General features: G+C 40.6%; 1 protein-coding gene across 1 annotated transcript in view; it reads right to left on the reverse strand.

Annotated features, from left to right (window-relative positions):
• The window catches only part of DOCK4 (dedicator of cytokinesis 4), a 300,819-nt gene that overhangs the window by 139,241 nt on the left and 139,956 nt on the right, over window positions 1-21,622 (reverse strand). The window contains exons 13-17 of the mRNA XM_066591773.1: window positions 12,530-12,655; window positions 11,755-11,879; window positions 4,109-4,271; window positions 3,194-3,300; window positions 2,810-2,966 (exon numbers count right to left, since the gene is read on the reverse strand). Coding sequence (XP_066447870.1) covers window positions 2,810-2,966; window positions 3,194-3,300; window positions 4,109-4,271; window positions 11,755-11,879; window positions 12,530-12,655 — 678 coding nt within the window. The remainder of the gene's footprint in view (window positions 1-2,809; window positions 2,967-3,193; window positions 3,301-4,108; window positions 4,272-11,754; window positions 11,880-12,529; window positions 12,656-21,622) is intronic.

Genomic DNA, 21,622 nt, shown 5'->3' on the forward strand with positions numbered 1-21,622 from the left:
GATTTAAGGCTGTACGGCTCCGATGTTGGAAGACATCTGTCGGGGTTCTCTTACTGAATATTGCCAGCCTCTTTGCTGTCGGAGCCTATCCAACATGTCACCTCATGCAGTACTGGCTTTAGCCAGCATATAGCGCCATTGTATGACGGCAGAAAAAGAGTAAGCCCCCTAGGAAAACCAGGATACAAATTGGATTGGAAAGGGTTAATGAAAAGCCTTCCAAGTCATCATGCATAAAAAGGCAAAAGAATTTTTAAAAAGCCTGAACACCCCTTTAATGTTTCTTGCGTCTTAAAGATATTCCCTAGATTGTCAATTTACTGTTCCTAAATTCTTTAATCTGACAATTACACTTGCAAAATCCAGACTGCTGGCTGAGACCATGTGTATTTACCGGTCTCTATAGACCTTGACATTCATGTATGCAACATGTCCATAAAGGCTGCTGAATGGAACTGTATGGTTCAATATTCAGTTTAAGAAAATTGAAGTCATATTGTTCATTTATTTGAGCAATAAAAAGGGTTTTCATCTCAGGTTCCAACTGTGAGAGAACGTTAAGGCAAATAAACATGGTCTATGACAAAAGACATGATGCTATGGCAGATAAGTCATACAACAAATCTAATCCGCAACCAATGGACTTTATTTCTGTCATTTTGACAGCAAAACCAGTCATTTTCTTGACATCATAAGTGATAGAATTCCCTGGTGAAGGTTTACAGCAGCCCTAAACAAATCTGTCTTTTTAAAGGAATTGACTCATGACAGCCCATACCTGATATGCAGCCCCAGCATGTCCTAAAGTGTGGGGCATCACAGGACGCACATGTGCACTTCCACTACCCACTTTTTTTTTGTAAATTCTTTTTTCATTGAAATTAATAACAAAATCAACACAATGGTAGACGAAAATGAACATGTTGTTACATATTATTTGACCGATTGCGCCGTTATAATACAAATAAAACTCAATTTTTCAACTTTTTTTATTAAGGCACAGGTAGATAGTGGATGCGATTAAAAGTGGGGTGAAGGGGAATAGGTTCAAGGGTTAAGGAGGGGTGATGAAGGGGATTATGTGTGGTCCGAAGGATGGGGGTGGAGGTTAAGGATATAGAGGGTTGAATGTTATGGATTACAGTGATACTTCTGGCTTAACCAAAAAGACAAGGGAAGAAGAGACTAGATAATGAGAATCAATAGTGTTATGGCCAAGGCCCATACTGTAGCTATGAGTATCAGCCATCGGTCGCTAAATGAACGCGAAGGCAATATAATTTGCACTAATTATAGACTCAAATACTTCCTACTTTTGTTTTAGTAGTTTAAGAGATTAAGAACGAAGTGTCCATGGCAACCAGACAGATTTAAATTTTACTTTAATTAAAAAAGACAGATTTAAATTTATTGTGAGATCTGTTAGCCCAACTTGACAATTCCTGAAACCTGCGAATTTCGTTAACTTTCGCTACCCATTGATTGAAAGAAGGAGCTTTAGGTTGTAGCCATAGGAGTGGAATTAAAGACTTAGCTACCATAATGAGATGTGTGGTAACGCTTCATTCATTTTAATGGAACGGATATCTCCAGCAGTCTGACTGAAGTGACTGCAGCAGTGGTGTGCGTAATCCGGTGCACCACACTTCAGGTCATGATGGGGCTGCATATCAGGTATGGACTGTCATGAGTCAATTCCTTTAATGCATCAGATAACAAGTATGCATTTTGCTTTGTTATCCTACACTGTAGAATGCGTAATATTCTATTTACACTGGGGATGCGCCGTCTTCTCTGGCCCAAGGGCCACAATGATCCATTCCTAAGAGCCTCAAAAACCTTTTTTTAGACATCTGAAAATTAATGCCATAAATGCCTGATAGGTGCAGGTTCCACTTGCAGGATTCCCACCTACTGGGAGAATGGAGGTCCCCTTCACCCCCAAAGAGCACTCTAGAGGAGGGTATACCATGCAACATGTGAGTCTTTGTATTGAAGATTATGGGTGTTGTGGCAACAGGCTAGCATTTCACAAATCCCATAGATTACAATGGAGAAAGCTGTGTGCATAAATTGCCACCTCCAACTCATATACTCCTTTCTTTAGTACCAAATGAGTTAGGAGACCCCATTCTCCAGATATATGGGGTCTCAGAGATGCTCAGACAGTGCACCATAAGTATTTGCCTGTCTCTGCTACTGAGCTTCTATGCAACTATACAGTGTGTGAGCAGCCACACACAGACAAGCATTCATGTCCAGATGGTAAGGGGTCTCACAGAATGGTATCACAGGCAGCATGTGGCCCCCAAATTCCAGATTGTGCACCCTTGTTTACACCAATAGTGAAGTGGTTAAAAATTCAGTGATGATAAGGGACATGTATTAACATAGTTCATCTTCCAGGATAGATACTCTTCCCTTTAGTATAACTAAACATACTTTTATTTAGCTTTCTAATTTAGATACACATCACAGTACTGCATTGCAGATCAACACTCGGGATCTATGTGCTTGATAATTCTTCACGAAGCACGCAGAAGTATAAAATATCTGGAAGTCTTAATGTTTATCATGTGAATATTAGTTCTCTTCCTAAGAGCTCCGCAGTACCTGTCATAAAGACTAACTTCAGTTTGTTTCTAAGGTAACAGGAAAACACACCTCCGAGCCCTGCATATAAGCAGCCTGTACTGTCAAGCCCGCAGAACCAGCAACGCCTTGATCACCACACTACAAAGCTGCAGAAAGGCGACTTTAGCATGGCAGCATAGTTAATATTTGATGAAACATTTCTCTAATTCCATACCGTTTTGTGTTAGCTTGGTTGAACAAAGGAATGAGGTTATCCAAAAAGACTCTTTTGTATTTTTAACAGCTTGATTATTATTTCCATGTAGATTTCCTTTCAAAAATGGGAGTTTGAGGTAGCGACAGGAATCTTGGAAAACTGTGTTCTCTTCACACTGCAACAAACAACAACAAAGTAGGATTGTTCCTTATGTTTACTGTCAAGATAATACAAATTGATGACTAATAAACGTGCTGCCATAAAAAAAAAGTTATGTATTTTTTTAACAAAATTCACTCCTTTTAAAGAAGAAGGTAACAAAAAGTATGTAAAAAGTTAAAAAAGTACTAAGCTAATTATTGCACTGAGGATATAGTAGTAACACGAGAATTGTTGTACTACCTTGTGTACAATGAGTTCATGTGTGCCATCTGGAAACGTTCGACCGTCTTCTTGCATCAGTGGAATGAATGAGAAGCCAAACAATTTTTTCTCACCCTTCTCCTTTGCTAAATTAGGGGGGGGGGGGAAACGAATAAAAATTATTTCTGATACCAACAAATGCAAACAATTTACATATCAGTAAATAGAAGGAACACAAAGTTGGCAACAGATCAAGTGAGAATGTTATCTATTGTTTAATTGGAAACAGTAGTGAGAAATACAGAAACAAAAAAGAACCCCATAAAGGCCACCCCTGCAGACGGCCGGGTCGGATCCCGCTGCGAGAATTCCCTGCAGGGACCAGTGCGGCACTCACCTCTCCTGCGGCTCCGGCTCCTTGATGTGTCGGCTGCCATCCAGCCGGCGCATGCGCAGAGCGGAGCCGGCGGCCAGGCAGTGACATTTCTGTCTGGGAGAGAAATAGAGCATGCCGCGATTTGTTTTCTGAGTGTGATTTCATGCGGACAAATCGCGTCCGTCTGTCTAAGATTGCGTTTTTAATGCAATCTTATGGCAGCTTCCATGGGCAAAAATTCTGCGGGAAATCTCGCCGCAGAATTTCCGCCTGTGTGCAGAGGGCCAAACAGTTACTGTACATGTTACATGTAAGTAACCCCTGAAATTTGAAAACGGACTAAAAGCTATACTAAGTTATCTATACTCATGAAATGAAACTAGACAAATTTGTAGACTTGTAAATGATTAAAAAGCTCAATTCATTACCCTGAGATTCAGTGTCATGATTCAATAAGATATGACTATGTCCAAAGGGAGCTAGTCCTTTTCCTAGGAACTGTGCGGCACATTTTCAGTTTGTATAGTTAAATAATATATGCCATATATATTCTATACAATAAAGGAAATCATTCTTACTAGAACAATGTCGGAATTCAAATCGGATATGTGCTCCTCTAAATTTATCCACAGGTATAGGAAGCTTTAGTAACTCGGCCCATCTAGGACTGTTGTTGTGATATAATACAAATGAATGATACTCGTGAGCAGCTGGTTCTCCTGAACCAAAAGATATATAATCCTGGAAAAGGGAAAAAAAAGAACAATTTTTCTTTAAAGCTTTAACAAATGCTTTATTTTTAATTAGCTGCATTAAATAATCTCAACATGTTACAGTTAAGGCTCATTTACACGCAAAGACAATCTTTCAAAGATTGAAAGATTGACAGTTTTAGTGATCATTTTGATAAAGTACTAATGCGCACTAGCACTTTATCAGCTTCATTTGCATGCAAAGAGCATCCAGGAGCTGTTAGCAGAACTCAGCAGGTGATCTGAGCTCTGCAATCAGCTCATTTGTTCTCGCACAGGCGGTCAGCACGAATACAATGTACTCAGCCTCTTCAGTGGAGAATACAGTGTGCGGTCTGTGTTATCTACTCTCTGGCTGAAGGATGAATTTTAAGCTCACATTAAAATCATTGTTCAGCTGAAGAATAAACAATAGGGCACATTTACATACAATGATTATAATCGCTCATATGCCATCATTTTAATGAATTTTGAGTGATAATCGTTACGTGTGAATGGGCCTTAAATTTCAACATATTAGGGCACTGCGTAAATGGTAATTCCTTATCTGGTACTAGGGATAAGGAAAGCTTGCTCGGCTGTTTCCATAATTTCCAAAGCAGTGAATGGATAGAGCGAGGTTCGGCTGCCGGCGGTGGTCAGGGAGCGGCAGGGAAGAGCGGGGAGGAATGGAGGGGAGATCTCTCTCTCCCTCTCTCCCCCCGCTCCCTCCTACTCACTGCCGCAACTCACCTGTTACCCGCGCCGGTAGCCGAACCTTCTCTGCCGAGCGGGGAGATACTCGCTAAGGGCAATGCTCGATCGAGCAATTGTCCTTAGCGAGTATGCTCGCTCATCTCTAGAAATATCCCTTTAAACTCTAGGTTTTCGGTTTATGTCAGATGTATACCTCTGGGGATATCTGTGCACACAGCAATGTGAATGTTCCTTAATTACCAAAACTACTCCCTTCAGGAGAGTATCGCGAATGATCTGCCTTTTTCCTCTATCGGAAATTACAGCAACTCCTGGATATAATGTACGACACCCATAGGAACTGTGCGGACATACAGTACAGGCGCTGTGCACAATTTTGCCATGTACATGAGATCGGAATTTGTTTAACTCAACATTAACTTTTTGCTTGCTGGAATGTTTAGCATTCCTGTCAACTGCTCAGTATGTAAATGAGTTTAATTAGCATGCCAATAATGTGAACCTTTTTGTGAAACAGAATAAGCTGATTGTGTCAAGGGAGAAATAGGAGCTACCAATGCAACAAATTGGTAAGCCTTCAATGTTTTCATCGCTTGTAATTTTACCCCTTTCATGTTAATTAATTTAGTGCTCATAATACCAACCACATGGTTTTTATTGTTTGGATTTGAATATAAACCACTGACTGGAATCAATTAGTATTGTAACAATTTAAAGAAACAAACAGTGCTGTTATTTGGATATTCTTCATCTGGAATGCATTCATAAAATGATTCTTAACCAGATAAAAAGGAAGCCTGGTTGAGACCATGTGAACCTAGACATAAACCATTAGGGAAAGTATAAACTTCTAATATATGATTATATATAAGATTACATAATCTATATACATTAGGAATACCCCATTCCAGGGATGAAAGGTATAGTTTTATGTTTTTTTTGTTTCTGTGTATATTAATGGGAAACGTGTCTGACGCTTTAATAGTCAATACTTGAGTAGTACCTTTATCAGTTGGATTTCTTTCTGCTACAATACGATACAGTGTTTGAGCTCTGGGAAAGGCCCTCCGGTGGACTAACTGAGGCTTGCAACTCTCCTTTCTGTAGGGCCCCTCACATTTGTGGCTTTGAGGTGTCTGTATGTTTGCATTCTGGCACAACTTTACCAGGTAAGAGAATTGGCTTTTACACTTCATACACTGATTTTATTGAGCTTACTACATCATATATCACCCAATTGACCCTCCCTTTCCTTTACTTTTATGCTTTTCTCAAGTTCCTTTACCTAACTTTGCAGGTTTTTTTCTCATTACTTTTAAAGGGGTTATCAGAGATTTTTGCAACGGCAATCCGCGGCAAAGCCGCCCTGTGTGAACTCAGCCTAAGGGGCTTTAATCTGCAGTGCTGTCAAAAGAAGGCTTTGCATTTGAAGCCTAACAAAGGTCTCCTATGCCAGGGAGAGTGGGTGCTGGGTCAGATGACATCTGGGAACTTGCTCTAATAACGGGATCTGAAGAGACCGTAGCGTGTAAAAGGCAGACAGGTGGGGAGGGCTTCTGTTACCCACCAGACCCTCACAATGTGATGTGATCATGTGGTCCCAATGGGTTGCTATGGAACCTGGAGGTTTGACTATAGCCTCCAGGTCTGTCAGATACGGTGGTCTGTGAGGCTCAGTCTCTGACTAACCTCGTAGGCTTTCTAATGCACTACTATACTAATGTATAGTAGTGTATCAGAAAAATGAAAAAAGATGCAGATAATAAAGTCCCCTAGTGGGACAAAAATAAAAAGTTTAAAAAAAGTATATTTTAAAAAGTTGTAAAAATGAAAGCAAAACTCCACCTTTTACCCTCTACTATGTAAAATAAATTATTTAAAAAAATCACTCGTGATATAGCTGCATTTCTAATGACCCAGAGAAAAAAATTAGTATGTTATTTAACCCGCACAGTGCATATCACGAAAAAAAAATACAAAAACATGCCAAAAATAGCACATTTTGTCTATCTTGCCTTGCACAAAATAGAATAGAAAGTGATCAAAACATCACCTGGATCAACAAATGGTACCATTAAAAAGTGCAACTCATCCCACAAAAAAAATCTCACATAACACAGTTGACAAAAATGAGAAAAAAAACCTTAGGGGTCTTTGAATGCAGCAATAAACAAAAAATACATTTTTTAAAGCATGAAAAAGTTGAAAAAAAACACCATCTATATACCATATTTTTCGTTCTATAAACGCACCAGATTATAGGACGCACCCCCGTTTTGGAGCGGGAAAATAGGGAAAAAATATTTTGAACTCACCCATGGACAGCGCTGGGTTAGTGCTGGGTGATGGAGCAGAAGAAGCAGCAGAGGTCTGAAAAAAAAGCTCTCCATATCACAGTGGCGCTTGTGTGCAGCAGGAGGAAGGGAAGAAGCGGTTTGGTGGAGGCGGGGAGCAGCAGCAGTACCCACCGGCACTCACCAACAATCAACGGTACGCATGGGCAGCAGTGGGGAGGAGAGAAAACTTCTGACTGATCATACATTTGTTCATGCGATCACGATTTTAATATGCGATCGCGCTAACTAAATCGCGGCCGCGCATTAAATTCGCGATCATGCTAAAAATAGCGATCGCAACAAATTTTTGGTATATTCGCTCTATAAGACGCAGCAACTTTTTCCCCCCCGCTTTGGAGGGGAAAAAAGTACATCTTATAGAGCGAAAAATATGGTATGTATAAAGACGAAAGCTCTCACTGACTGACTGACTCGCCACTAATTCTCTAACTTCCCAATATAGTACAAACGTGAAATTTGGCACAACCATTCTTTATGTCCTAAATGGGAAAAGTAAAGGGGTCACAACTTGATAATTCAATGCTAATTGCAAAAGTATTGGCACCCCTGTGTAATGTACCTAATCAAACTCTCTAACTTCCCGGTGTCATACAAACTTGAAATTTGGCAGGACCATTCCTTAGATTCTAAATAAGAAAAGTAATGGGGTAACAACTTGATTATTCAATGCTAAGTGCTAAAGTAAGTGAACCCCTATGTTATGCAACTTCCCGGAGTCGTACAAACTTGAAATTTGCCACAACCATTCTTTACATCCTAATAGGAAAAGTAAATGGGTTGCAACTTAAATATTTAATTCTAAGCATGAAAAACGGTGAAAATTTGCGATACATGTGATAGTTCTTTTCTCAGAAACCATAAAGCCTAGGGAAATGACTTGTATACTGAGACGAATCTACCTCATCTCTATGTGTATATACTGAGGAGAATCTAACTGACCTCTATGTGTATATACTGAGGAGAATCTAACTGACCTCTATGTGTATATACTGAGGAGAATCTACCTCACCTCTGCGTATATACTGAGGAGAATATATCTGTCCTCTGTGTGTATATACTGAGGAGAAACTACCTCACCTCTATGTGTATATGCTGGGGAGAATATACTGAAAGGCTGTAAAGTACATAAAGAAGTGGCCACGGACTGCAGAGATGGAGCATGCTTTTATGGCTAAGAAGGGGCTGCAACCTCCAGTCTGGGGGTAGATTTGAAACAAAAGGGGTGTAACATTTAAAGGTAAAAAGTGAGGAGTGTGGGAGGGGTGGCACATTCTGCAGAGAGATATCGGTATGTACAGTCTGTCTCCTCTATGTGTATACATATTTTCCGTGTGGACAACAGGTAAACACCTGTACTAAATTAACTTGGGTGAACCGGGTATATTAGCTAGCTAATAATAAAAAACATGTAAGAATTGCAGATTTTGTAAGCTTCATCTCTAGAAAAAATAGAATAAAAGGCAATCAAAATGTAATATGTTTCCAAAAATTGGATAAATTAAGCCTAGAGTTCATTCTGCAAAAAAACAAGCCCCTGTAGAGCTCTGTCGATAGAAAAATAAAAATGTTATGGCTCTTGGAGTACAGCAACACAACAGCAGATCTTTAAAAAAAGGTGTTTTTTTGTGTACAAAAATAGCAAAACATAAGAAAAACTTTATAAACTTGGTGTCACCGGAATCGTGCTGACGCAGGGAAGAATGTTATCACATTATTTATTTTGCACAAAAACAAAATTTCTTTTTCTTTTCCCCAATCCGCCTAAAATAATGAATAAAAATTATACAATACATTATATGTATCCAAAAATGATGCCATTAGAAAATACAACTTATTGCGCAAAAACGAAGCCCTCATATGGCTATGTAGATAGAAAAATTTAAAAGTTAAGGCTCCTGGAAGGAGACAATGAAAAATACTGAAAACTTAGTCGGTCATTAAAGAGGTTTTGTCATTAAAACCTCTTTAATGACCGCCTGAGCAATCAATGAAGAAGATAGGCAGTCCCTCTGCTGGCCTGTGAGCTGTGACGTAACGTACATTGGTTGGCAGGCAGAAGACTGCCAACCAAATGTACGTAACCTCATAGGAAGGAGATCTGGTAAGTAGACTGATGGGGTTGGAATAGATCAGCAGAGAATTTTTCTTTTTTAATGACAGAACCCCTTTAAGGAGTAAACAGGCTTTGTCACTAAGGGAAAAACAAAAGCAGGAAAAACATAGTTTTCCCAATTTTTTTCTATGCTATGTTTTAAGGAATTTTGTTTATTGAATAATATGTACCCCAAAAAGTAGTACTCTAATTGAGGTCTGGAGGTAAGGCTACATTTACATCTGTGTTCGAGGTTCTGTTCGGAGCCTCTAGTGTAGATCCGGCAATAAATCTCTGACAAAATACAACAGCACTCATTGCAGAGCTGTACTGATTTTATCATTTGGCAATTAACTCAATTGATGAGACATCCCTACTGATAAGACATCTTCATTACTAGTGTGTACATCTGTTCTCTGGTTTTACCAGTTCTCGTAGATACAGCAGGTTGTGATTTGGTCTGGTCTCTCATACCACTCTGGTGAAATAAGTAGTAGGTTTACTTTATTCTCCACATATATGATCAGTATTATTGGTTGGAGGTCACTCCCTGACTATGATACATCTTTTTTCTTTCGTAACCTATGATGCCAGGAGCTCAGAATGGTGATGCTGCAGTCTCTGGTTGCAGTAGTCACCTGACTTCTTGTCTGTGAAGACAGTAGGATCATCACCAGAGTTGTTCAGCAGTTCAGCAGTTTTTTGGGGGAAGAAGATAAGTACTACATTGATGCACTACATTGTAGTGGCTTGAAATCCATTAAAAAGGTTTTTGTTTAAATTTAGTAATTACTCATTTATAATTCATTTGATCAGGCAAAAATTCTAACAATTACCATTTAAGAGATGATCTCATCTTGTGTCCTGCCCAACTCTACTTAAAGGGGTTGTCCCGCGAAAGCAAGTGGGTCTATACACTTCTGTATGGCCATATTAATGCACTTTGTAATGTACATTGTGCATTAATTATGAGCCATACAGAAGTTATCAGAAGTTTTTCACTTACCTGTTCCGTTGCTAGCGTCCTCGTCTCCATGGTGCCGTCTAATTTTCAGCGTCTAATCGCCAGATTAGACGCGCTTGCGCAGTCCGGTCTTCTTCTTTTCTGAATGGGGCCGCTCGTGCTGGAGAGCGGCTCCGTGTAGCTCCGCCCCGTCACGTGCCGATTCCAGCCAATCAGGAGGCTGGAATCGGCAATGGACCGCACAGAAGCCCTGCGGTCCACCGAGGGAGAAGATCCCGGCGGCCATCTTCAACCGGTAAGTAAGAAGTCACCGGAGCGCGGGGATTCAGGTAAGCGCTGTGCGGTTTTTTTTTTAAGTCCCTGCATCGGGTTTGTCTCGCGCCGAACGGGGGGGCTGTTGAAAAAAAAAAAAAAACGTTTCGGCGCGGGACAACCCCTTTAAGTCTATGGAGATTGCATAGAGAGGGTTGATTGCTAATTACTTGGTTCTTTCTGTAACCCCTATAGACTTAAATGCAAAGGACCACACACATATGGCTACCTCTCCTTGGAAGTGCATGAAAAGGCAGTGGCTGGCAATTGGCAAATGACAGGCATTGGAACCCTGTTAACCTGACCTGTGAGGATCCCAAATGTAGCGTCCCTATGTCTAAAAGTATAAGAATATATCAAATTACCTAACAATCCAGGAACATTACACAACTTCGTTTTGAGGCAACAGCATTACACTTGTAATACAGGATAGTTATTTCTCAAATAATGCAAATGTATACTAAAATAAAACAAAACAAAACAAAAAAAAACACTATTGTCTATGGTATCAGTAGAGGTTACTGATATTTTTGATATAAAGAATATTGATGTCTGTGGCACTAGCCCTGCCGGCAAAATCACCAGAACCTCAACAAATTGCAAAAAAGGTATTGTTTGAAATTGCCATCACAGCTACATTACAAACAGAAGCTGCTAAGCTAGTGTGAACAAAGTCTAAAGAGTACTTTACACAGGGCAATTATTGCCTGAAATCTCGCTGGAAACAGTGAATTTGGGGGAAAATTGTTCCATGTAGACGTGGCACGAAGAAGGAAATTGCTCACTTGTCGGAGTTGAGTGGTTTTTTTTTAACAAAAACTGAAAACTAATGGCCCATATGAACAGGAACTGCTCAAGGTTTAAGTAACTCCTGTTTATTGTATATGGAGGCAGGTGGGCTGGAACAATCCTGGCCTGCTCCGCCTCCATTCACTTGGGCTACTATTGCTCCTGTGTAAGCACAGGGGCAATAGTCAAGCGACAATCGTTCCATATAAAAGTTATCTTAAGTCATAAGAACTGCATGAAACACCTTCTGTAGTGCAATTACCTTTAGAATCTGTCCCTCACTGTTCACAATAACCATTGTAATTTGCACATTTCTTGCAACACTTTTACCGCCTTTTTCAAATTCGCCTTTTTCTATAGTGATGTATAAGTCGTTCCTCATTTCACCTACAGCAAGAACAAAAGAGAAAAAAGAGTGGGTTTTGGTAGTAAACAAATTAGGTAACGTGTAAATCACATTTGTTGATTAAATTTCACACTTTATTTGAAAAAAATAACTTCATAGTATTGGGCAGTTCACCCGAGGACTTTGAAAATTATACATGGTATATTAAAATGATGGTATATGAAAAGCTCAGAAACAATTTATTTCTACAATCCTTTTATCCCTGTGTCCCAATTTAGTTGAAAGTAGCCATTACATTACAAATTGATGGGATTAAAGAGACCTCCAGAATATATAGATTTGGTCAATCTATACCTACCCTAATACGTGGATTGGGCAAAGAAGTGGCCATGAAGCCAAACTATCATATCTGACATCGATTTTTACATAAAAGACTAAATATATAATCACAATAATGTGATAACATTACAGCGCAAAACTCGGGAGATGGGACATAAATATAAATAAAAGGAAAATCCAAACTAATAGCCATGTACATAACTGTATTATATCAATTTAACTAACTGTATTATAATAATTTAACTATCTTATTCTATAATTAGGATTTGAAAAGTCTGTTTAGGGAATGTTAGCAATTTCTAAGGTATCTGCAGCTACTGCAACATATACCTTTTGTTTTCCTCAAGCTTACCAGGCATAATGACATCTGAGAAGCCGAGCTTTCTTGTTATTGAGACCCCACGGGTAAACACTGAAGAGTAATCTCTTCTAATTTGTTCAATGTCTCCATGAAGTAGCTGAAGAGAAACTGCCAAGCCTGGAATAAAAGTGAGAATAAGGGCTCAGAAGTTAAGCATTTGGGACAAATTATGAGGCTATTTACATCATTTTGTATGGAATTCTGCAAATTTAGCATAACACATCAAGTAGTCAGTACCAGACGGACTATGCTGAAGATTGAATTCCAGTCAACCCGACAATCAATGCTTTATCTACCTTTTAGATCGCAATCATTAGTACATAAAATGGTAAAAAAAAGACTTAAATGTAATCCTCTCTTCACACCTTATTGCTTATTCCTTTTTGAAATGCTAGCATCAGATGAATTCCTTAAAATTTAGATTTACATTAACATTGAGGATGCGCGTGCCATGTATTATAGTAGAAGAGTAGTATTTTTCAGCAGTGAAGAGTTTACTTCAGTGTTCAGTGAAACCGTAATATTTCTATAGGAAGCAATGTGCGTGCAATGCATCTGAATGATACAAAAACAGAAATGTCAACTTCAGGTCAAAAAAATGGGGCTCTGCTTACTCAAATGGTGTCTTTCCCAAGATACTCTACTGGTCTGTACTAAGCCACAGCTAAAGCTTATTCTGGCCATGATAATATGACAATCCACTCAGATTTTAACCCACAGCACACCTCAGGATTCTTCAAACCAAGCAAAGAAAAGGGACTAATAAGTCCAACGGATGCACGCCAGCGGTGTGGGGGTCAGAGCCTCCAGAGACCCCCCAAGTTATATCACAGTCTCTCACAGAAGGATAGTGGCAGCATCCAGGGCGTAGTGAAAAAACATATACTTTATTCCTCCAAAAACATGCTACGTTTCGACCCTCATGGGGTCTTTGTCAAGCTTGACAAAGACCCCATGAGGGTCGAAACGTAGCATGTTTTTGGAGGAATAAAGTATATGTTTTTTCACTACGCCCTGGATGCTGCCACTATCCTTCTGTGAGAGACCATGATAATATGACAACCCGGCAGTATGGTTGGTCATGAGCCGGCTGTCAGCTACTGGTGATAACATAGAAAACTTTTCATAAATTAAACCAATTGTAACGGAACACACAAGTGTGCTCCATAGGAAGATTTAAATTTTTTACAGCTGGTTTAAAATTTTGAAATTTAACTGGTTGTTGGAGGAAACCTTGATACTTCACTGTTAGAACAGCTTTCATGAATGAGTCTATTGCGTCTTTTACATACATAGACAGTGTAGCCACAGATACATGAAACCATTCATAGTGGGGGCCACCAGAGCAAGCAATAACCAAAAAGAAACACACAGTAAGTTGCAAGTTTTCAATCACAAGAAAATGATTCAGTCCCTTGAGTAGCCATGTAAGATTTACTTGAGTAAAAAGTCAAATGTTTATACTCTATGTGGAGTGAAATTGAAACCAAACTTGGGTTCGGAGACCAATGAAAAATCCTTATGCAGCATAGTATTTTTATATTGATCCAAAGGAAGATTATTAAAAAGATAAAGAAAATAACAGTTCAAATGGAAGTAGAAAAAGAAACGTGGTTTTAGTATTGACTTTAATGTAACAGCAGGAACCCATATAGACAAGCCTACCTTTTACAATCAAACAATAAAGGGGTTTTGTGGTGCACAAAAAAAAGTTAAAAGGGCTAAAAAAAAGGCTTTTGAATACTCAGCTGTCCTGGAAGCTCTATGACCAGTACTGCAGCCCCAGTGACCGCCACATGGAACCCAGAATAAGAGGCGTTTATTGTGCATGCGACTGCTCAGCCACTCTCAGCCTTCAAAGACCATAGAAAAATTACAGCTAAGGCCTGAGCATGACTGAGGAGTCACAAGTACAATGTACGCCACGTGACCGCCTGCTGTTTCAAGTGTGGCAAGTACTAGGGCTGCAGTGCTGGACGCAGAGCTTTCAGGATAGGGGAGTATTCAATTTAACTTTTTTTTATGTCCTGAAACCCCCTTTAAGCAGTTTATGAACATGCCTTATTTTATAATAGTTATTAAACTACCATCTCCTGTCATTATTTCATATTCCATTACTTACCACATTTTTTCTGCACACTGCATGATATTTAACAGGCTACAATTGTGACCTAGCTATGACACTAGGCTTTACACAAAAGTATCAAGTTTACAAGATGGCAAGGGATTCAACCAATGTTTTTTTGGCAAATTCGAAACAAGGCCTCATGTCCACGGGGAAAATCAGGCCCGCTACGGATTCTACATGGAGAATCCATAGCGGGTCCCTCCTGCCCCGCGGACATGAGCGCTTAAAATAAGAATTTAAAAGAATTAACTCACCCGCAGCAGGCCGGGCACCTCTCTCTCTTCCTCACGGCCGGATCTTCTTTCTTCGGCCGGCTGATGAACTCGGCATGCCAGCGGCACATCGGCGGTGTGCCGCGCGCATGTGCCGGGCACATCCACCGAGCCAGAGCAAGAAAGATCCGGCCGTGAGGAAGAGAAGACGTGCCCGGCCCGCTGCGGGTGAGTTATTCTTATTTTAGGTCTCCCGCGGATCCGGACGGCTTCCATAGGCTTCAATAGAAGCCTGCGGGAGCCGTCCCCGCGGGAGACCCGCACGAAAATGGAGCATGTCGCGTTTTTTTACATACTCCATTTTAAAAAAAAATCCCTTTTATTGACCATCCGCGGGTATTTATCTACCCGCGGGTGGTCAATGCATCCCTATGGGGTGCGGATCCGCAGGCAGGAGAAGAGTTAAAATCCGCTGCGGATTTTAATTCTTCTTTTGCCCGTGGACATGAGGCCTCAGTGATAAGATTTAGATGTAATGGGAAATCTATAGACAGAAAATAAGCTACATTCTAGCCCCTTAGCAACACAAATGTGCTCACGAAGAACAATCTCATAAGTCCTGTTCAACCAGTCAAAGTAAAACATAAGCTTTATGATCTCCATTATGGACATTCTAAAGGTTATATTTTAACTTTTACTTTGGATAAACAGGACTTCTGATGTTGCTTGTGAGCCCATCCGACACTCTTCATTTATATACGCCAGGGGAATCAGGATGTGAGCATATTAGTCTTTTTTTGACTCCTTAGAAGGACAGTAATACTGCTAAATGATAACAAATCAAACTTTGCAAATGCAGTATTTGCGAATGTCAGATTTCTTGAAGCTATAAACTTTAGTTGTAGACTCCCGCAGTGCACAGTCATGGGGACTCCAATTCTCAATAAGAGAGTGTTGAATTAAAATATCCTAGTGTTTGGTGTCTATAGCTTCTATGAAGACTTATGTATCTCTATGGTTATAGACTACAAACAAACCTTGTGTAGTCTGGCCCTGCAGTTTTGCGCTACTCTTTTCCAAACAGTAAGCAAAAGGGGCAGATGGAAGAGGAGCAACAGATGGCTACAGGATCTGACAACACAGCTTTTGTCTGAGGAGGGGATGGGTAAATCCTTGCTTTTTCTAATAATTTCCATAGTAATAAATTCCACAGAAATTCCGCAGGCTAGTGGAATCCTGTAACTACACGTACCTTCAACATTTAACAGTGGATGCCAAAACGACCAGGAATCTAGGAAACGGGTTACATAGCAATGTACTGAAAAAGATTGTTAGCTGATGTGATAAAATGTTCCATTAGTTCTGTTAGATTGCAAAGCACTTCAGAGTCAAGGTGTCCAGAAGTGCTAGGAGGATTTTGTATAGCCCAACTGGGCCTTGTCATGACATGCAGTGACTGTAATATGCTTTAGTAGTTTGGGAACCTTGTATTGTTATATCTATCTTAACCCCTTAAGGACCAGGCTGTTTTGTACCTTACGGAACAGACACTTTTTAGGGATTTTACCCATGTGGTGGTTTTACTGCTCTATTTTTTTCCTTTAGCTACCAAAATTATTTTTGCTGCTTTTTGTTTCTGTGACATATAGGGCTATTTTTTTACATATTTTTCACTGACTTTTTTTCTGTTTTTTAGTTTTATTGAGGGTAAAAAGCTAAAAAAAATTGATTTTTTTAACATTTATAGTTTTTTTTTTTAAATCATTTTTATATGTACACTAAAATAAAGTATGGGAATGGGTTCCTCTATTTGTTTCGGACATTTTGATATATAGTATGTATGGCTTTGGTTTACAGAGCGCATACGGCGATGGTTTTTGTTGGTGTCTGCTTTGTGTTAATTTTCTTATGTATATATTATTTTTTTATTCTGTAATTTTGTTTTATTTATGTAATTGTGTTTTTTACTATCTATGTCCCCCATGACGTCATGTAAGACCTCTGGGGGACATTCACAGTTTTTTTTTTTCTTTATTTGACACTTTCCCACTGTAGCTTGGGCATCCATAGGAGCCCCAGTTACAGGGGAAAGCAACCCCTGTAGTGACATTAGTCACTTGCAGAGCTGCCAGGGTCTAGTTTGACCCTCCAGCTCTGCAGTAGCAGGGAATCCCGGAAGGTCACATGACACCCCCCCCCCCCCCCCGGCCTCCCGTAGTGAAAGTGCATGTTACTTTCACTTTCCCCACACAGCGCTCATTGAGCACTGTATATCGGGGAAGCAGAATGCAGGAAGGGTTAAAAATCACTCCTGCCTTCTGCTCCGGGTTATCAGCTGTCACTAACAGCTGATAACCCCTTCCTGCCTCTGATTGATTGCAGAGCAGAAGACTTAAAGTGCCGCCATAATTTTACTATCGGCGGTGCTCTAAGCCCAGGACCAGCCTCCGTAAATTTACTGTGGCTGGTCCTAAACGGGTTAATAATTTTGGAATGCTTGATTAGAAATCCAAAGACACAGACAAATTTAACAATTAATAAAAGTTGTTGCCGATGACTTGCCCTAAATTAAAATACCCTCTTTTGCTTTTTATCAGACCTGTATTAAAAATGGCAAGGTCATTTCTTACTACATTCAGTTAAAGAGAATGTGCAATTAGAAAATTGCCTAGTATATAAATTGAGTATTTATGTTTAACATCATTTAGGATTTTTGAAAGTTTTTTTTTTCATTTTTGATGAAAAAAATCTAGGTTTATAAAAAAATCCTAAAATCCTGAAGTTTTCACACTAAGCATAATAGGCTGGTGCTTCCTGTTCTATAGAGAAAAGATTTCAGCAGTCATCTCATTATCATCACAAGCAGGCTTACAATGAAAGGCAATGAGGCAGCTTGGTGGCTGAGTGCTTAGCCCTGGCGTCCTGGCTTTAAGTCTAACCAAGGAAAACATCTGCATGGAGTTTGTATGCTCTTCCCATGTTTGAGTAGGTTTCCTCCCACATTACAAAAAAACATACCAATAGGTGAATTAAGATTGTGAGCCCTAATGGTGATTAAACCCTACGATGTACAGTGCTGTATAAATTATTAAAATAAATAAAAGGTAACAACTAGAGATGAGCGAGCACCAAAATGCTCGAGTGCTCGTTACTCGAGTCGAACTTTCAGTGATGCTCGAGAGTTCGTTTCGAGTAACGAACCCCATTGAAGTCAATGAGCGACTCGAGCATTTTTGTATATCGCCGATGCTCGTTAAGGTTTTCATTTGTGAAAACCTGGGAAATTCAAGAAAGTGATGGGAACGACACAGAAACGGATAGGGCAGGCGAGGGGCTACATGTTGGGCTGCATCTCAAGTTCCCAGGTCCCACTATTAAGCCACAATAGTGGCAAGAGTGAGACCCCCCCCCCCCCCGCACTGTCAGCGTAAAGATCGTTCTCCTCTGCCACAGCTGTAACAGCTGTGGCAGAAAAGAACGATGTTAGCCCATTGAATTCAATGGAGCCGGCAATACAGCCGGCTCCATAGAAAGCAATGGGCTGCCAGCGATCGCGGGATGAATTGTCGGGAAGGGCTTAAATATATAAGCCCTTCCCTGCAATTCATCCAGAAATGTGTAAAAATAAAAAAAAATATATACTCACCTTGTCCCGTTAGACGGAGTTCAGCGCGGCCGGCGGCAGTCCTCCTGAACTGCTCGGAACAGCTGTGAGTAGTATTCAGCAGCCGGGGATTTAAAATCCCCGCCTGCTGAATGAGCTGCTTCTGATTGGTCACAGCCTGACCAATCAGAGGCAGATCTCACTCACACCCATTCATGAATTCATGAATGGGTGAGTGAATGCTGCCTCTGATTGGCTCAGGGGCAGCTCTCAGCTGAATGACAATTCATCCCGCGATCGCCGGCAGCCCATTGCTTTCTATGGAGCCGGCTGTATTGCCGGCTCCATTGAATTCAATGGTCAGTGCTCGTTTAATCGAGACGAGTACCGCATGGTGCTCGTCTCGAGTAACGAGCATCTCGAGCACCCTAATACTCGAACGAGCATCAAGCTCGGACGAGTATGCTCGCTCATCTCTGGTAACAACTATATATAAATAGCACAGGATCCACCATTCACAATATGTGATGAGTGCAGCTTACCTCCTCCCCTGCCACCACTATGACCTCTGCACAGGTCACAGAACATGCCTAGAACACTATTTTACAGAAGGAAATGGTTCAGGTCCTGTCTAATGTGTTTATGGCCAATGGATGCTGTAAACCATATTTCTACATGCTGTTAACTGTAGCTCAAGCAAAATGACAGCCCCCACAGACATGCTCAGAAAAAACAGTAATAAAAGAACAATCTACCATCATAACATAAAAAATGGAATAAGCTTAGTTTTAATTCGTAAAAAAAAATAAAAAAATATATATTTTAAATATATATATATATGTATATATATATATATATTACACACACACACACACACATATATGCAATACATTTCCTTTAAGACAGAAAAAGGGAGCACATTTTACAAGACAGGCCTGACATAGAACTTAAAATATCGGATTCCACTGCGGGCTCCTGCATGCAAAAATCCGATCCGCCTATGAGTCTAAGGCTGGGTTCACACTTGGCGTATTCCCGTCGGAAATCTCGCGGTTTGGCCGCAGCAAAAACCGCGAGATTTCCGCCGGGAGAACAGCCGCGGTTTAAGCCGTGGCGGCTTTGAAGCGGCCCGGCCGCTTGCTTTTCCGTTGCGGCCGGCTCTCCCATAGAAGAGAGCGCGGCCGTGACATAAACAAACAAAAAACCGAAAGTAAACAGACATGCTGCTTCTTTTGAAACCGCGGCTGCGGCGGCCGCAGCCGCGGCTTCAACCGGATTTACCGCAGCGGATTAGCCGTCCCGTGTGGACGAGGTTTCTGAGAAACCTCGTCCACATGGCTGGCTAATCCCGAGATTAGCGGCCGCGGGCGGTTTTGCCGCGGGCGGATCTGCTGCGGCAGAACCGCGGCAAATCCGCCCTGTGTGAACCTAGGCTAAAAGCTTTAGGTCCTTATGAATGCTCGATGTTTAATGTAGCTTGTTGGATTGCTAAACATTAAACACTTCTAGTAGATGCAAACCAATAACATAATCATTTGCTCGTAAAGCAAATAACACAAAAAAGAAATGTGAACTTCTAATTCATGAATCACGAGTTGTAAACTACATGCTACAGTACCCTTTAGTAAGCTATGGTTCTAGTAGTATATTAAGTGATAAAAAAGAAGCTATGTACGTGTTATAGTAGGAAGCGAAACACAATGATAAATAGATATAGCCAGAAATCAAGACAGCCTATAAATACTGCCAGGTTTTGAACTTTTGCAAACTCTCCACAGAGTCATGTAAGCAATAACCTTGAATGTTTATTTCTGTTGAGAACCTTCTCAGCCTGACAATAAAACAAGTATATTAGAACATAAATGCTGAGTATACAGCCTACACTGAGAGGAAAGAATACTAATGAAATCACAATACTTTTCTTGCATCAGGTCACGTAATATATACAAATAGCACAAAAGGCGGGTATTAAGCTAATAGTCTAATTGCAGTTTATCTGTTTGGTGGCAGAACTAGGTCACTACTACTGAATAGCAAAGTATGCTGAATCTTGGAGATTTGTAACAGCCAGATTGGCAGAGAGTGCCCGAATCTGAAATCTGTATCTGTGGTAGCTTCAAGTAATTATTAGAAGTAACAATTAACAAAGAAGCAAAAAAAAGCTTTGCTACAAAAAACAAAACACATTCACAACTAAATTAACAAAATGATATCTGAGGGTGCTCATTGTCTTCTTGATCTGAAAAACAGATACAAATATTTTTTACAGGTTTAGAGACCTACAGTCTTCATGAATCAAATGTATATAAATCTAATAGTTTAAAGGGGTTGCTTAGAGCAGCGGTTCCCTTATTGTGCTCCGCGGAGCCCTTGGGGCTCTGCAAGAGACAGTCAGGGGCTCCGAAAGAGGGGCTCCATGGTGAGCAGCAAACAGCTGCTCACCACTGCAGTGATTACCGGCGGGTGCTGCAACTCCCTGCCTGTAACCCGCTACGATGCTGATTCTGGTGTACATGCTGACGTCAGTGTGCAACCGAGATCCTCCTCCCCCTCCTCTCCTCCTGTCAGTGTGCACCCAGGCTCAGCGCCAAGTAGAGGAGGAGTGGCGCTGACTACAAGGAGAAGGTAGATATATGGGGTGGGGTGGGGCTATTATTACTGAGGGGGTTAATATTACTGAGGCTAATGTGGGGTTAAAATTACAGAGGAGGTTAATATTACTGAGGCTACTGTGCGGTTAATATTACTGAGGGGGTTAATATTACTGTGACTACTGTGGGGTTAACATTACTGAGAGGGTTAATATTATTGGAGCTACTGTGGGGGTCATATTGCTGAGGATAATGTGGGGTTGATATATAAGCCCTATCTTTTAAAAAAAAGAATACTTACGTAGCAGGCTCAGTCCAGGTCCTCCTGCTGCTGTCCGGAGCTCCGCTGTGCGTCCTGCAGTCCTGATTTGCCCACAGAAGATTACTTCCTGGTTAATGGATTTTGGCTCCGATGGGTTCTTGAGCACTGCTCAGCCAATCAATACAGCGCTCAATGAACCAATGCGATGTCTGTGATTGGTTCATTGAGTGTTGCATTGATTGGATTGGTTCTTTAACCTCTGCTCAGCCAATCACAGCCCATGCATT

Source organism: Eleutherodactylus coqui, chromosome 2 (assembly GCF_035609145.1).
Source record: "Eleutherodactylus coqui strain aEleCoq1 chromosome 2, aEleCoq1.hap1, whole genome shotgun sequence".
In the NCBI taxonomy this organism is placed as follows: domain Eukaryota; kingdom Metazoa; phylum Chordata; class Amphibia; order Anura; family Eleutherodactylidae; genus Eleutherodactylus; species Eleutherodactylus coqui.